Genomic DNA, 16,855 nt, shown 5'->3' on the forward strand with positions numbered 1-16,855 from the left:
AAATGAGTTCCTATTTTGTGAATCCCACTTTCCCCGGGAGCCTGCCCAGCGCCAGGACTCCTTCTTGGGCCAGCTGCCCCTCTACCCGGCCGGCTATGACGCGCTGAGGCCCTTCCCGGCCTCGTACGGGGCGTCGAGCCTCCCGGACAAGACCTACACCTCACCTTGTTTCTACCAACAGTCCAACTCGGTCCTGGCCTGCAACCGGGCGTCCTACGAGTACGGGGCCTCGTGTTTCTATTCTGATAAGGACCTCAGTGGCGCCTCGCCCTCGGGCAGTGGCAAGCAGAGGGGCCCCGGGGACTACCTGCACTTTTCTCCCGAGCAGCAGTACAAATCTGACAGCAGCAGCGTGCCTGGCAAAGCCCTCCATGACGAAGGCACCGACCGGAAGTACACGAGTCCTGTTTACCCCTGGATGCAGCGGATGAACTCCTGTGCGGGTAAGACATTTCCCTGCAGCACCCGCCCCCCTAGAGAGTGGAGGGAGAGGGGGAAGGAGGCAGGGAAGGAAGGAAGGAAGGAAGGAAGGAAGGAAGGAAGGAAGGAAGGAAGGAAGGAAGGAAGGAAGGAAGGAAAATAGAAAGACAGGAGGAAAGAATGAACAAAGTTTCTTTAGCTTTTAAAAAAAGAGATTAAAAAAAATACCAACCCATTCCCAACGGAGCAATCAAGCTGAGGCAGAGTGAAGGCAGGGCACTAGTGTCCATGTAAGGTGACACCTTAGAGGAGTGTGTGTGTGTGTGGGGGGGTCAGTCCCATGCTATGTGAGCCCCAAGAAAGGAGCAAACTAAAGAGAGAGCCAGGCTGGATGGGAGGGAGATCCTACCTACACTGCACCCAGGTAGCACCCTGCTCAGATTCCCAAACCCAGATGGCCTTCTGCACCCATCACTGATGATTCCCCTTCACCTGCCAACCCCGTCTCCTTTCTGCCCTTCATACACTCATATAGAAAGAGGCCCTTATTTAGCCTCTTCCAGGGTTACCCCAAAGCCTTGGAGGGCCACATCCCCAGTTGCAGTATTTCTTCTCTCTCCTCCCTCCCCTCCTCCCACTTCCACTCAACTGCTCACTTACAGCCAACTTCTGCCTCCTTCTAAGACCCTGCCCGCATCTCAGTCACCCAGCTTGGAGGGAAGCCCCCACCCACGGGCCCCTTTGGCACCAGAACAAATAGCCCATCACAGTCCTACATTTCCAGGAACCCCAGTTGGCCCATCGCTCCCAAAAACTCCACAGGGAATCCTCGGAGCAGGACAGTGCCTAATGCGAATTTGAAAACTTATGGTGTTTTGCTTTAACATCCACTGGTTTTTTTTTTTTTTCAAGGAAGCTTTGCATTTCTCAGATGGGGCCATACAATTTGGGGGAATTTGCAAAGATCTGAGAAGGCCGACCATTCTTAATTTCCCAAAAAGCACACGGAGTGCTTCTCCAGCCATCCTGGGATGCCTGGCCACAGTCACATCTCCACAGACATCCATATGTGGATGCAGTGTGCCTACCCTACTCATAGGGTTCCACACCCCCACTCCCAGACATACACACACTGCATTCCCACAAAACATGACTTAGGTACCCCAAATTAAGAACGCCCGTTATATTCTTTTGCTTGTAATTTTGTTTTGTACTGAGCAGGTTTTTAAAAAACAATAAGTTCCCACCCCAAGTCATTTTAGGTGGAAAACATCTCGCTTGGTATGAAATAATCTTCTCCCATCAGGAGGCTTTTGGCCCAAGACAGTGGGAGAGGGGAGAGTGAAGGCGGGGTGGTTTCCAGCCCAGAGGCTTGGGGTGCGGGGTTGACTGGCTCAGCTGCCCAGATCCAGGCTCACGGGCGCCTGGTCCTTTCTGCCCGCAGGTGCTGTGTACGGGAGCCACGGGCGCCGAGGCCGCCAGACCTACACGCGTTACCAGACGCTGGAGCTGGAGAAGGAGTTCCACTTCAACCGCTACCTGACCCGGCGCCGCCGCATCGAGATCGCCAACGCGCTCTGCCTCACCGAGCGCCAGATCAAGATCTGGTTCCAGAACCGCCGCATGAAGTGGAAAAAGGAAAATAAGCTCATCAATTCCACACAGCCCAGCGGGGAGGAAGCTGAGGCAAAAGCGGGCGAGTAGGCGCCTGGGCAGGGACCAGGCCAGCGGCGCGACCTCCCTCGGCTTTGCTCCCTTGCCTTCGCCTGCTCCCCAACCTTTCTCCCTGCCTGCTATCATCTGGGGGGCTTACGCAGCTTCAGGGGGAGCCCGGAGCTTTGCAAACGCCTGAGCATTTATTTCTTACAAAAAAAGAGCAACAACATTAAAAAACCAACAACAATAACACACACACACACACACACACACACACACACACAGCCAATCCCAGCGGTGGAGCGGGGCGCACTGCACACACAATCCCGCTCTCCAAGGCTGCCCAAGCCGCTCCGGATCCCAGCGCGCGCCCCAAATCCGTCCCTGACTCTTGTGTAGCGCCTCTGCACGCCTCTGGCACGGGCCTCGGGGTTGCTGGAGAGGAAAGAACCCCGGGACCCACCCTCTTTTCCTGTCTGGGCATTTTGGCCCCGGTCCCTCGCCACCAAGTCCCGGAAGGCACCACCAAATCGACTCTGGCCACTGCAAAGAGGGGACCTAAAGGTTGGGGCCCCAGCACTGCGGTGGCCTCCCAGGCTGCCCCCAGACAGGAAGGAGCTCCAGGAACAAAGGCTCCCCTCCCCCCGGAGAGTCTAGCCTCTCTGCCCCGCACCACCGTCCGTGGAAGAGAAGGAGCCTCAGCCGAGCCCAGTCAACCTGAGCGCGGGTGGAACTGCACAGCCCGGGACCGGCTGGGCTCCCGAAGGCTCGGGACTCGGGAATCCAGCTCCTCGCCTCCGACAGTGCCAACAGCGCTTTCGGGACCCGAGGAGGGGGCCCAGAGCCGTGGGAGCGGCAAGAATCATGGTTTCCAGCCTGCCAGGGGCGTCTGCGACGCAGGGCCTCCAGCGGGGAAACCCTCCCCTGCCTTTCAGCTGCATTTGTGGTTTACTTTCATCTTTCAGAACCCAGGAAAATAACTACGGGGATGTGAGCACTGTCTGGAAATGCTTCCTTTAGCGCCCTCAGTTCACTCCTGGAGGTCTAAGCAAAACCCTAATAACGCGGCCCAGAAATCGCCAGCCCCCAAGCAGCTTCTGTAGCTGCGGGGAGCCTCGGCCCGCTCGCTGGGTTCACCTAGAACCCCTCCGACTTGGGGCCCGCCTGGCTCCAGGAAAAAGACCTAGTGGTGAAGATTCTCCAGGCTGGATCTTTAAAGCAAAGCAAACAGCAAGCTAATGACACGAAAAGCCAAATTTACAAGAAAGGAAAATCGAATCTGGTTATAGAAGTGTGTGGGATGTGACCTCGCCTCGGAGAAGCACTACACAAAAGCTATCTTTAATAGACGCCTGTCATTTAGGAGCGGCGGCACTGTCCCTCCTGCGCTCGCCAAAAACAGAGCCGTAATTGTAGCGACTGCCCAGGGCAGGATTTATTTCTCCAATTGGCTAAATGGCTTCCCCCCACTCCCCTGAAGGTGATATCTGTATTTTCAAATTTCAGAGCTGCCGGCGTGACGGGCAGAACCGACCCCAACCTCGACATAAAAATAAGAGGGGCTGCACAGCGGGGAAATAAAGTTGTTGTAAATAAAATCCAAGTCACCATCTCCCCCCAGTCCTCTGCATCCTCGCCGGGCACGCGATCGGCAGCTGACGGCCTCACAATTGGTACATCCTAATGGAACTGCGAGGGAAATGCAATAATTTTGCCATAATGGGCTGTAACCTCAATTCGACCCCGGCCCTTGCAGCCCCGGGTCGGAAGCGGAGCGATGAGCCCTGCCTCCAGCGGGTGGCGCTCGAGTCCGACTGAACGGCGGTGGCGGGCGGCGGGCACGCGCCCGGGGCGCGCGCTCCACCCCTCTCGCCTCCACCCAACTCCCCCATTAGTGCACGAGTTTACCTCTAGAGGTCATCAGGCAGGATTTACGACTGGACAACAAAAGCACGTGATTCGAAGTCGTACCCCATATTTGGGTGCCTACGTAGGAGGGAACCAAGTACATGTCCCAGTCATTTCCATAATTCATCATAAATTGTGCAAGGGTGCTATAGACGCACAAACGACCGCGAGCCACAAATCAAGCACACATATCAAAAAACAAATGAGCTCTTATTTTGTAAACTCATTTTGTGGTCGCTATCCAAATGGCCCGGACTACCAGTTGCATAATTATGGAGATCATAGTTCCGTGAGCGAGCAATTCAGGGACTCGGCGAGCATGCACTCCGGCAGGTACGGCTACGGCTACAATGGCATGGATCTCAGCGTCGGCCGCTCGGGTTCCGGCCACTTTGGCTCCGGGGAACGCGCCCGCAGCTACGCGGCCGGCGCCAGCGCGGCGCCCGCCGAGCCCAGGTACAGCCAGCCGGCCACGTCCACGCACTCGCCTCCGCCCGACCCGCTGCCCTGCTCCGCCGTGGCCCCTTCGCCCGGCAGCGACAGCCACCACGGCGGGAAAAACTCCCTGGGCAACTCCAGCGGCGCCTCGGCCAACGCCGGCAGCACCCACATCAGCAGCAGAGAGGGGGTTGGCACGGCGTCCGGAGCCGAGGAGGACGCCCCCGCCAGCAGCGAGCAGGCGAGCGCGCAGAGCGAGCCGAGCCCGGCGCCGCCTGCCCAACCCCAGATCTACCCTTGGATGCGCAAGCTACACATAAGTCATGGTAAAGCCAGCCTTTTTCTAAATCCACGCGGCCGCGGGGGCGCGGCTCCCCGTCTCCCTCTCCCTCTCTCCTCTACCGCCCTCTCTCCCCGTTCTCTCTCCTGGTCTTGCCTCTCCCAGCCCCGTGGAGCCTCTCCCCGCCGGTCTCCTTCCCTGCCTTCCTCCATCCTCCTCCGCTTCTTCGCAGCGCCCTGAGTTCTCAGGGTGGGGGTGGTGGTGGTGGTGGGAGCCGCTGGATAGGCAAGTTTAGACGTGGAAAGGGGGAAAGGAGAAAACCCAGGTCGAACCCCAGCGCCTCGGAACGCGCTCCCGGGTCAGACCAGCCAAGCAGGGCGCAGAGGTAGAGGATGGCAGTAGGGGCTGTGAATCGGGCTTGTCAGGACGGATAATTTATGAGGAGGGCTACGCTGGGGAAACAGCGTTACTAATTAGAGTCCCCGAAAAGGGGCTTGGGGGGCATAATCCCGGCGAGAGCCGGCGGGACTCTGAAGTTTGGGGGCAGGAGGAAGAGCAGGAAAGGAAAGGGAAGAAAAAGAAAGCAGGCGCCCCAAGCGTGCAGGCTGGAACAGGCGGCGGCTCTCGGGGCTGGAACTTTAAGGGAGAGTGATCTAGAGGCCACTTGGGCGCTCAGAAAAGGGCCCTGCTTTGGTGGGTTTCTGAACGGCAGCCTGGAAGGGCTGTGCCCTCGCCTCGGGGCACCAGGGCAGGGCCAGAGGGTAGGAGAGGGCTGGGGGGAGAGCGAGGGATCCTCAGGGGCGCAGCTCCAGCCTCAGATGGCCTGATTGTTCCCAGAGTCCAAATCGTATTGTTTTCTCTCTAGAAAGGAAGAGGGAAGGAAATTGGGGGGGCGAAGAGGGAGGACTTGTTGAGCTTTTTCTCTCCTGTTCCCTGCTCAGGACCCTGGCTCGTCCAGCTGGCGGACTTTGGTGGCCAGGGGCTGAGGAGTTGGTGGCTAAACCGCTGACTTTTCTGTTGCAGACAACATAGGCGGCCCGGAAGGCAAAAGGGCCCGGACGGCCTACACGCGCTACCAGACCCTGGAGCTGGAGAAGGAGTTCCACTTCAATCGCTACCTGACCCGCCGAAGGAGGATTGAAATAGCACATGCTCTTTGCCTCTCCGAGAGACAAATTAAAATCTGGTTCCAAAACCGGAGAATGAAGTGGAAAAAAGATAATAAGCTGAAAAGCATGAGCATGGCGGCGGCAGGAGGGGCCTTCCGCCCCTGAGTATTTGAGCGTTTAAAGTACTGAGCAGTATTAGCGGACCCCGCGTAGTGTCAGTACTAAGGTGACTTTCTGAAACTCCCCTGTGTTCCTTCTGTGAAGAAGCCCTGTTCTCGTTGCCCTAATTCATCTTTTAATCATGAGCCTGTTTATTGCCATTATAGCGCCTGTATAAGTAGATCTGCTTTCTGTTCATCTCTTTGTCCTGAATGGCTTTGTCTTGAAAAAAAAATAGATGTTTTAACTTATTTATATGAAGCAAGCTGTGTTACTTGAAGTAACTATAACAAAAAAGAAAAGAGAAAAAAAAACACACAAAAAAGTCCCCCTTCGACCTCGTTTAGTGCCAATGTTGTGTGTTGCACTCCAGTTGTTTAACTGTGCATGTGAGTGGAAGTGTTCCTGTCTCAATAGCTCCAAGCTGTTAAAGATATTTTTATTCAAACTACCTATATTCCTTGTGTAATTAATGCTGTTGTAGAGGTGACTTGATGAGACACAACTTAACTTGTTTGACGTGTAGTGACTAGTGACTCTGTGACGAAAACTGTGACTCCGAGCGGTGTGTCCCTGCGTGCCTTTGTAGGACCCTTTGCACGAACTCTGGAAGTGGCTCTTATAAGCGCAGCTTCAGTGATGTATGTTTTTGTGAACAAAGTTACAAATATTGTCCAAGTCTGGCTGTTTAAGCAAACTGTGATCAGCTTTTTTTTTTTTGTATTTGTTTTTAAGGAAAAAATACTGACTGGAAACAAAAAATAAACTTTCTATTGTAAGTTCTCTTGGTCTGGTTTGTGCCAAATAGTGAGCGGCTCTTTCTGCTCTTCTGTCTGTCTGTCCAGTCCTGGAGGCGGGTGAGTCTGAGGCTACCTGAGCAGCCTGCCTGTGCCAGGAGACCTCAGACGGACACCCTGACCCACAGCCTTCCTAACTCTGGCCTTTCAGAAAGTTCAGGACGGAAGGTGGAAAGCTGTAGGTGATCCCAAAGCCTGAGTCCAACCTGCCCATCTCTGAGGAAACCAAGTAAACTTGCTGGGTACAAAACAGAGGAAGAGAGAGAAAGGAGGAAAAGCCCAGGGCTTTGTTAGCGGCCCACGGGGCCCACACAGATGCTGCCTGTTTCTAAGGCCATCCTGGGCCTCCACTTGAAGAGGCTGCTATGCCAAGCTGTGGCCCCCAAACTCGCTGCCTCTAACCCACCCAGGCACCCCTTCCCACGCCTCACCCTGAACCCAGTTGGCTTCTTTTGCTACAATTAATTTGCTACAAATGGAAGGTACTTACCCCATCCTAGCTCGATTGGGAAACTCCTCAGGGCAGCTAAAGCACAACTAGAGATTTGCACATTTACCGACTGCTTACACTGATGCCGTCGTTCCTTTTAAAAGTTATAAAACAGTAAACTTTATAAGCCCCAGTTCCGGCTATATGACATTTGGGTGCCAAATGAATAGGGTTTTGTCTATGAATTAGATCGTAAAATCATCCATAGCACAGACAGATCGGCTCACTGGCTATAAAACGTCACGTGGGGCCATTAAAGTAAGTTTTATGGTTTTGGGGAGTTGACATCCAACATTATATACCACATAACATATAATCTCACTGACGCTGGACTCCATTTGACTCTTTTGCAGGCTACGTGTGCCGCCTGGTCATTCAAATTGTCAATTTTAGGTCCAGAAGTGTCCAAACCACAAGTTCTCAAAACTCTCTGAAAAATGGCTCCCTCCGAATTAAGGTAAGCTCGCCTCCTGAGCACTTTCGAGTTTATTTGTACTCTGAAAACTTTCTTCTTCCTGGATTTCTCTCTCGCGCGCTTTCTCTGTCTCTGGGTCAGTAACTCTGAGGTTGCCCCTGAATTCAAAAGGGGCGGGGGTCCCTTAAACTTTCCCTCTGCGCCCCAGCAGCGCCAGGAGCCTGCTCTGCGGGCCACACGGTGAGCCGCGCCTGGGCCGGCGCATCCCCAGGCCTGACTCTAATTGCTGCGCCGCGGCTGGTAATGACTTCCGCCGCGCTCGCCCTGCAAAAAGATGATTTTTGTGTGCGGCGGGCCTGCGTGTGGCGGGTCCTGGTTCTTGGGGGGGTCGCGGAGCCCTGGGGTGGGGGCTGGGAGGCAGTGGGGCGCGCTCGGGCGCCAGGGCCGCGCTGAGCTTGGGAGTTGGAAAGAAAGGCCCAGGCCGGGCCCTGCCGAGGCGGACTCCGGCGGGATTCCTTGTGGGGCTGTGGCAATATGTCTTCGCGGGGCCTGGGTCATTTGGCAGCACTGAACGGAGGCGGCCGCCTTCGGGCCGGGTTTCAGGCTGGCTCCAGAGAGCCAGAGGGTGGCAGAGGTCGGCGGGGCGCGGGCCGCACCTCCAGGCGGGGCCCCTGGGTTGCCAGGCCGAGCCCAGGACGCTGGGGACCCCGGGTCCCCACCTGGGGGGGAGGCTCCCCACCCCTCCCCCGCCCCGGGCCCAGGCCCTGAACCTTGCTGGCCTGCACGTTCTTTTTATTTCGGTGGGACTGTTCTCACCCGCCTGTGAGTCTGAAGCAATAAACTTTATGGCCGGATTTAACTTTAGTCTTTGAATCCCCAGGCTAAATGAAAGGAGTTACGGCGCTTTCTTTTCTTCCGCCTCGCCTCTCTTTTCACTCTCTTTCCTTTTTCTCTCCTCTTTTGTAGAATTTAAAACATCCATGTACAGGGCCCTCAAAAGGCAACTAAGGCGCCCCCCCCCCACCCCTTAGATAACTCTAAAGATAGAGAAATGTACTCCCCCTCAGCATACAGGGGGAATTCTCCCAAACTGTGCCCTAAAGTTTTGGGGGAAATCGAGGTGTCTTCAACGCCCAACTTAAAAGTCCCCACAGCCATTAGGTTGTTTTCCCTGACACGTCATAAAGGGTAGTTGAGGGAAGAAATTGGTCGTTTGTCAGTAGGAGATTTCCGCCTTTCTTTTGTTAGCTGCTCTTTCTGTTTGATCCCAGGAAATTTACATAATCTATGATTTCCAAAACAGTCCCCAATATTGCACCAATGGGTGAAGTAAGGTGAAAGAAATTTTTCCTGGGTACAATTCCAGCTTGGCCTCAGCCACCCGCTCAGGCCCCCACCCCCCACATTCTTCCGTGGCGGAGCGGTGACTGGGGCTGCTGTGGCCTGTCCCTCAGGATGGGTATTTCTCTGGATGGGTACTCACATGGGACCTTGCGGATTTCCCCCATCCCGACTGAGGAATTAAGCCAAATTTTCCAACTTAGAAATGAAACAAACAGACAAAAAAAAGGATCTTCTGCCTCCACATGCCTTTCTCCTTGGGAACTGGGTAGCTTTCTGCAAGTGCTCATTGGTAAAGATGTGTACTAAGTGCTCAAAGTGAAAAAACTTAAAGTGTAGATTTGGAATTTCTACATACTTTATTGTGCACAGGCCACTCCTCCCCAACATTAGCCCAACAGATGTTCCCAAAGACAGAGGTCCAAAGAGCAAAACCTGGGAAGTTTTCTGAAAGATCGAAACCCTCCTCCAAGTCCCACTTCTCTTGAATAGTGAGTGGCAAGGAAGATCCCTGAGGTCATGTTTTGTGCCCTGTGAGAGTAAGCATTGCCCTGTCAGTGCTCAGGCAAACCTTGGTGGGGACCAGAATAGAAACTCTCTTTGGGTTCTCTTTATTTTAAGTGTCTGTAAGAATTCTGGAGTCTTTGTTTCGCTGCTCGGAGTTTTGGGTTCTTTATTGGAAAATGCTGGATGAAGGTTTTATTTTAGTTGCTCACTTGGTGATCTTGCTTGAGTGATTTCTTGATGACTAAAATTAGTAGCAGAAAAAAGAGTGATAGGGCTGCTGGCAGATTCACTTGAGTAACTTGCGTGGAGGAAGTGGCCACACCACCTCCGTGGCCACATCCCACCCTGGGGTGTGGGAATGGGCAGAAAGGCTGTTGGACCTATAGCCAGCATCACACAATATAGAGAAACTTTCCCATGATTTAAAAGACTTAGAGGCTATAAATATTGTCAGCTTGCTTATTTCTGTCTGCTGTAATCTTTAGAGTTTAAGGAGCAGGCCAACTCACATGGAGTTAAATGACTTAAACACACACACACACACACACACACACACACACACACACACAGCATCCAGTCCGACCTACGTGAGCATTCCTGGAGGAATTTTTTTCTTTCTTCCTATTTTCACAGGAAGCATAGTAAAGAGGATGGCTGGTTATCTGCTCATTTTTGTAGATAAGTTATTTCTCCTGCATTCTTTTGGGTTGTTTTTGCAGAGAAACTTCTTTAGAAAATATCTGTCATTGAGAGCTTTATGAAGACATCGAGCCTCAGCCGGTGGCAGAAGTGTCTGTCTGTGTTCCTTGTCTTGTAAAAGGAGAAGGTGTCTGAAATGTGCAGGGCCCTGTTTGTTTCTACAAGCCGCAGAGACAATATTTCCTGAACTATAAATATAATAGGAAGCTTCTGGTCACACTCACTTAGGGTTTGTTAGGGTTTCCATGGTCTAATTCCACAACATTATGCCAAGATTCCTTTTCTTCTGCTCTTTCCCTGCTTCATTGTTGGCGGCTCTGGGAGAGCAAGACAGAATTTTCTACCAGAAACGGAGTCATGTTCATTTGTTGAGATGTGAAGAGTATTATATCCAAACAATTAGTGAGGGGAGAGCAAATTACATCCTCGAAGATGGGCTATTAGAGAGGAAAACAACCCTTTTAGCTTAAAAGATGCCCTTCGAAGCCTCTCCCTGCCTTAGCTTGGGAGTCTGCCTGAGGTTTGCCCACCATGGAGAGTGCAGAACAGAACCGTGTGGCTCTATCCCTTTGGCTTCTAGGGCAGAATTTCTTTCTAGTCAATGACAAAACTATAAATGGGGCTTCCAGACAGGGCTAAGGGGGTCAACATAGGCTCCCGCCCACACAGGAGTGGGGCGCCTCAGTCCTGGCCATTCAAAGCCCCAGAACTGGAAGATTTGCCTAGGTTTGTTTTGTTTGTTTTTCACAAAGAAAGCTTCCTTCCCCCACCATGCCCCCTCCCCACAAACTGGCCTTTTCAATAATAATATTTGTTATGAAGGTTATTGGGTAATTATTGCGATTTTGTGAAGCAGCCCTTGCTAGAGGTGAAGTCTGTCATCACCTAACAAATGACGCCCGCGCAGTTCACTGCCGGGTTAAGTAAATGCAGAGAAGATAAATCTGCACACCCTAGGAATCGCCAGCAGAGCACGCTTTAGTACAAGTTCACAGTCAACTCGCCTGCCTGGGCCAGCTCGCCCAACAATTAGGGCTGCGTCTTTATTTTTAAATAAAGGGGGAAAAAATGTCTCCAACTTCCATTACCTGCTTTCCCCCATCTTCTTTTTCCTTTTGCTATTTGTGAGGTTCCCCCTACTTCCAATTGTCCTTGTAAATGTAATGATGAGTGATTTCAAAATAATCTCTTTCCTATTTTAAGTGCTGACAAAAAGAAGTAGGAGGCTGGTTTGACAGGAAATACGGTCACAAACACACACACACACACACAAATCTAGTGCACCCTCTTGTTCTAAAAGGCTGTGGCAGAAGTAGGGCATCCCTGAGATCCTAGGAGGGGGCCTTCCCCTGAGAGAAAAGGCACAGCTTTGTATATCTTTGTGGTTAGTGCGTTGCAACTGCAGGTCAAAAAGTTGAGGGTCAAAAGTTTACGTTGTGCAGCACTCTTAGTCATCTGCCCAGACAGAGTTTGATGTCAATGTTAGAACTGCGATCTTGACTATCAGCACAAAAGATAAAATGGCTTGGAGTGACGCGTGTATCACGGTATGGACTCCAGGTGAACCCTCGTGGTTGAATGACCTCAATTACGGAGAAAAGGATAGAAAATTCCTCTTTTCAAGAGTAATACATGCTGTATTTCATCTTGAATTATCGCTCCCATTCTGAGGGAATAGCAGCAGGTAAATAGGCTTAGATTACTGAAAAACCAACACCTTAGATTGCTGGAGAACCAGGAGTCTTCGGGTGTGTCCAAAAATAAAAAAGCTCAGAAGTCATCAGTGGACCTTTAAGAAATAACGTAGCAAGTTTCCGATGCCCCGTGGTACCTTCAAAGGCAAGAGAACCGGCAGGAAACTTCCTTTATTGGAAAACAGTGATTTTGATTTGCCATTTCTCTTTTTAGTACCCATAATGATCCCTAAAGTGTGTGAGAGGAGGGCAAACACAGGCATTTCTTGCAAAATGTGTTCTTTGCAATTTTCAAACACAGAATGCTTTTTCTGAAATTGCCACTCACTAAATGCCAAGAGTTCTTAGAGCTGGGAAGGGGAGGAAGGAAACGAAAACCCTCCCCCGAAGGGACAGGATTCTTCCACCCCTCCAGCAGTGAGAAAATGCTCATTGGTACCCTGAAAATGTCCCTGTTGTCGGACATTTTTCATTACGGTTATTGTTAACCCTACATTGAATGTAAGAGAAATGCTACAATCTATAAGTGAATAGCCACACTGTAAAGAATATGCCATTTGAGCAGAAAGGTGGAATCCAGAAATGTCAGAGCACCGTGACAGACTTCTGTTCTCCAGAAAATACTCTTTAAAAACACATTTGGAATAAAAGCTAAGGAGAGGAGAAGCGAGCTAAGGAGGAAGGGTGGGAGAGTGGGAAAGAAAGGGAACAGTGTGTTAAGGAAGCCGACTGGAACCATGCCTCCTGTGTGAGTTGCAACTGGAGAGCTAAACACTATTTTATTTCTCATGCACCTATATTAGCTGTAAGTGTTGGTGCCATTAGAATCTATTTTCTGGGGGACGTATTTTCCTTTTCCAGGTATTGATCTTTAAGTAATCATTGTAGGGAAGCAGAGAAGAGAAAGTTGAAAAAACATTTCTAGATTTTTCTTTTTTAACTATAGAGATACGTTAATTTAACTACTCAGAATGCAGAGTCTTGTTAGGCATGTGTAAGATCATCCCAATATATTCTGGTTGATTGGATTTGCTGGTGCCAGGGACATTCAGTGGTAAATATTTCCCAAACAGTGCCGTAGTGGAAGTAATCAGATTGCTTCCACTGTTGGATGTGTAAAGTTTTCACTCTGGCCAAGAGCTTGAAGCCAAATGGGGGTGTGCCAGATGAAAACAAGAAAGGGAACAACTGTGGTGATTGCTGTTACAGCAGTGAACACTTCACCACATCTGGGCTAGCAAAATGGAGAAAACTGAAACCCCCGCTATTACTCACCAAGACAATTATGTGTCCCTTTGAGAAAAGCTTGTTATTGTATTATTGGTTAAAAATGTCCCACGCCTTAGAAACATGTCAGATTCAATAATCATAGACACCTCTTCGCCAGTTTTTAAAGTAAAAGAAAAAGTTACCTGAAGAAGTTACTGCTTTTAGAGTGCATACGTTTTTATTTGGAGGATCTTGATTATTAGGCCTCTTACACAATCCTGGTGAAAATTCATATATAATGCAAGTATAAATTTCAGTCTTTATGCCTGGGTCATGCTCATCGCTATAAACTACTGCAAGGAAATTACCCTCAAACAATTAATGGTTCAAATGGACGATAAAGTATTGCTTGTCTAAAATCATGTGCCTAGTGTAGGTGGGGGAGAGCCCTCAAAGGCCACCATCAGGCATTCTGAAATTCAGCCATTCCCGCGTGTGCTCCAGAGATGAGCAGTCAGTCTGAGGGACTCTCATTCTAAAGAACAAAGGACAAATACAGTCAATACATTCCATAACGTTTACATTTCCTTTGCTTCCCTCCCCCACCCCTCCTTGGTTTTCCCTGAGAAGGAGTGACCTGGGCAAAGACCCTGCTCTCTAAAAGACACTGTATAGACCTTTTAGAAGCGCAAAGTCCAAGGCCGAGGTGAACTTCAGGTCAGCGCGTCTAACAAATATGAAAATGTCGGCTGGTGAAGGGCGCGCCTTGTGATTTAACAAAGACTGTCAATGTGTAAGATTAATAAGAAACAAAATGCACACGGTGTCACTGTTCGGTCACTTTGAATCTTGGGACAGGGTTGCATTCAAGAGGGCAGGCTATTCCAAAGATATTCTAAATGATTCAAATCAGATTCAAACTAGGCTGCAAACCCTGCCTTCCTCTCGCCCTCCCTCTCCCTTGGACTCCCTTCGCTCTCCTTCTCCATCTGGGATTCGAGGACATGATGAAAAGTTGTTTCATTTAATGGGATTTTAAGAAAGCCTTTGTTGGGAATATATGTTATCCCTGCACGTGGAAATGAGCAAATGTGCTTACCAAGAAAAGGATAATGCTTCCATCCTGCTTGGAACTGGAGCCAGTTGGTGTGCGAAGATTAGCACACTCCCTCTCTGCTCCATTTCAGAGCATCCCATCTTTTTCTCGGGCGAGATGCTGCTGGTAAACTTCGGTTTATGTATTAATTGAGTTAGTTTCTTTCTGGCTTTACTTTGGTGTCTTGGATCTTATGTAAAGGCAAGAAGTGGTTTTTTAAAAATGTTTTTCAAAAGATTATTTGATTCAATGGAATGATGCTGTGGCTTGCACAGGGAGATTGTGGAAGGATCAGAAAAGGTACTGAGATTGTTTATTACAGCCATAAATCTTGCAGTAAAATGTCAAAATGTCGGTGTGTGAGATAACACTTGGTGGTCCTGGCTCCGTTTGTGTTTATGATAGGAACCACAAAGACAAGTTACAGGCCTTGGGGGATTCTGTGTAAGCCCATCTTCCTAAAGTAATATAACCACATGAAACACAGGGGCAGTTAACTCGTTTAGGCTAACCATATACAAAACAGTGCCCATGCCTTGTTAATACTTTAAAATAGAAACCTGGTAGAAGGTTCTGAGGCTAAACAACATGAACTTTGTGTTTTTGTGTCTGTAAATAACATTAAACAAACATGGTTAAGACCCTAGTACTCAAGGCTGATGCCATGAGAATGACGGCAAAATTTCATTGTCATGTTCCTCCCCTCCTGCAAGCTTAGCGAGCCCAATTTTGTAAATTATATTATGTATATATTATTCAAGTTATATATTCAGCATATATATATATATATATATATATATATATATATTCTACTGTAGAGAGATATTGGTTTAGGCAGCTGTATCACAGGCTAGATTTCCCCGGGAATCTAGAGAGAATGTCTAAAGATTACCCTCAGCATTGATTTCTGTCTGTGGCTCAGATTTCATTAAAAAAAAAATTCAGGGTACCCCATGTCGATGGACAGCACTCTTCACAGACACACAGCCAATGTGGAAAACCTCTTTGTACCACTTCAGGGTGATTCCAGTTAAAAAGCTAACATGATCCCCCTTTAAACCTCTTTTCCTAAATTAGTTTAAAGATTAGTCCCATATAATAGGCTTTATGTGGCTAAGCATTAAATGACTATCCATCAAATGGATATTCCAGCATTTAGTAACTCATATGAGTAACCGATATAAATGAAGATAGAATTGACATTCCTTTTGAAGTGTCTCCAGGCTTAGGCTATAGCTTTCCTTGTCTGCCTTCCAGACTCAGTTGTGAGAAGGCTGTTTATACTGCTCTTTGAAAAATCAAGTAAGATGTACCAGCTGAAAAAAAGTCCTGGCTGTACATGCCAATATGGAAGTATTTTAGAAGAATGACTATTCTAGCTTGTAGTGCTTTCATCTAGGCTGAAAAGTAGAGGATCTAGGTGTGTCTGTGACCCAGAAAAGGAAAGTACACAACAGGAGTAAGGCATCAGTATTTAATGCAAAGATCAACATTAGGTGGAATTAATAAGTAATTTATTTGTTAATAATGGTGTAATTAGTTTACCCATCACATTTCAATTACCAAATGGCAGGCAACAGTCCTCTCTCCCCCTTTTCCAGAGCTACTATTATCGTTAATATGCTAATTTCCAGCAATGCAGAAATGATAGGCTGTCCTGCAAACAGAACTTTACCCTGAGATTCAGTCTGAGAGAGCAGCGTCCAAAATACAAAACGTAATCTTCGTAGCGGGACAAGACTCGCCGGCCATCAGACGGGGCAAAGTGCGCTCTCCCCGTCGCTTGTTTCTGCTCAGGAATTGTTCTGAAATGGGACGTTGCTGGTTTCAAGGCTCAGTTCTGTGCTGGCGCCGCGCCTATCCATCCCCCACCCCTGACCACCTCCTGTCTCCCAATCGCGCCTAGAAAATGCGAGTGTTTAACTCTCACATCAACACCTCCATCAGAGGAGGTGCTATTAGAAGGCTCTGAGTGTCCTTAGGCCCCCGGCCCCGCCATCAGATTTTGTCGCTAAAAGAAAGGCAGCATGAAACGCGCCCGTCCGGCCACACCGGGATGGCCTAGCGGCACGTTTCCAGGCCGGTTTCTCCCGGCTGCTCAGCCACCCGCTCTCGTGGCTCCTGCCAGGCTTCTCGGAGCGGGGACCCGGGCGCAGGCGCCGCGAGAGGGTGGGCAGGGGGATTAGCGGGGGAGAAAACGGGTCTATCGACCTCATTCGTTTTATTCCGGGGACAGGATTAAAATGAGACCATCTCCTCGATCCCAACCCATTCCCTCCCCCAGCCGGCCTCGAACCCGGGAGGACGCCGGGCCGGGCGAGGCGGGGCCCGAGGTCAGCGCTGGGCCGCGGGCGCCTGGCTGCTCCGAGGCCTAGGCCGGGACTGGGGCGCTCACGGGGCACGGCCGGGGCGTCCGAGGGGAATTGAAGCCTGGAGGGCCCCCCAATTCCCAGCGGGACTCAAAGTTGGGGGGCTTGTGCTGGGGGCACCAAAGCGCCAGCTCCCTCCCTCCGCCGGGGACCCGACCGCAGCATCCATCACCTCCCGCGCGCTTCCTGATCCGGGTCCGCGCGCGCCGCGTTCCCATTGGCGGGGGCGGGTCACTTGGGGGCGCGCGGCCCCGGCGGGGGAAGAAGC

At 50.4% G+C, this 16,855-nt stretch overlaps 3 protein-coding genes and 1 long non-coding RNA gene across 6 annotated transcripts in view; 3 read left to right on the forward strand and 1 right to left on the reverse strand.

The window, feature by feature from the left end:
* Window positions 1-16,855, forward strand: part of HOXA3 (homeobox A3) — a 45,175-nt gene that overhangs the window by 4,760 nt on the left and 23,560 nt on the right. For both annotated transcript variants that reach the window (XM_023753835.1, XM_023753836.1), the window contains exon 2: window positions 7,611-7,714. The gene's annotated coding sequence lies outside the window, so the exon portion shown is untranslated. The remainder of the gene's footprint in view (window positions 1-7,610; window positions 7,715-16,855) is intronic.
* On the forward strand, window positions 3-2,124 carry HOXA6 (homeobox A6). The gene is given in 3 exon segments (XM_006088766.2): window positions 3-48; window positions 51-443; window positions 1,865-2,124. Coding segments are annotated over 3 exon segments (699 nt in total).
* Window positions 2,128-6,749, forward strand: HOXA5 (homeobox A5). The gene is made up of 2 exons (XM_006088765.3): window positions 2,128-4,748; window positions 5,726-6,749. Exons 1-2 carry the CDS (start codon window positions 3,854-3,856, stop codon window positions 5,974-5,976), a joined length of 1,146 nt encoding a protein of 381 aa, XP_006088827.1. The 5' UTR covers window positions 2,128-3,853; the 3' UTR covers window positions 5,977-6,749.
* LOC111826049 lies at window positions 15,679-16,804 on the reverse strand. Of its 2 annotated transcripts, none has more exons than XR_002829284.1 (2): window positions 16,760-16,804; window positions 15,679-16,023 (listed from the first exon to the last, which is right to left on the reverse strand). It is a non-coding gene; the product is annotated as an uncharacterized LOC111826049 (long non-coding RNA). The 2 variants fall into 2 exon arrangements; XR_002829283.1 differs by having other exon boundaries at window positions 16,614-16,788.

Source organism: Myotis lucifugus, unplaced genomic scaffold (assembly GCF_000147115.1).
Source record: "Myotis lucifugus unplaced genomic scaffold, Myoluc2.0 scaffold_52, whole genome shotgun sequence".
NCBI lineage: Eukaryota > Metazoa > Chordata > Mammalia > Chiroptera > Vespertilionidae > Myotis > Myotis lucifugus.

Excerpts from the sequence above, each read along its gene's own strand:
- HOXA5 (XM_006088765.3), top strand. The coding sequence starts at position 3,854 with ATGAGCCCTGCCTCCAGCGGGTGGCGCTCGAGTCCGACTGAACGGCGG. Across the intron at positions 4,749-5,725 it reads CAAGCTACACATAAGTCATG|ACAACATAGGCGGCCCGGAA; the intron begins GTAAAGCCAGCC and ends TTTCTGTTGCAG.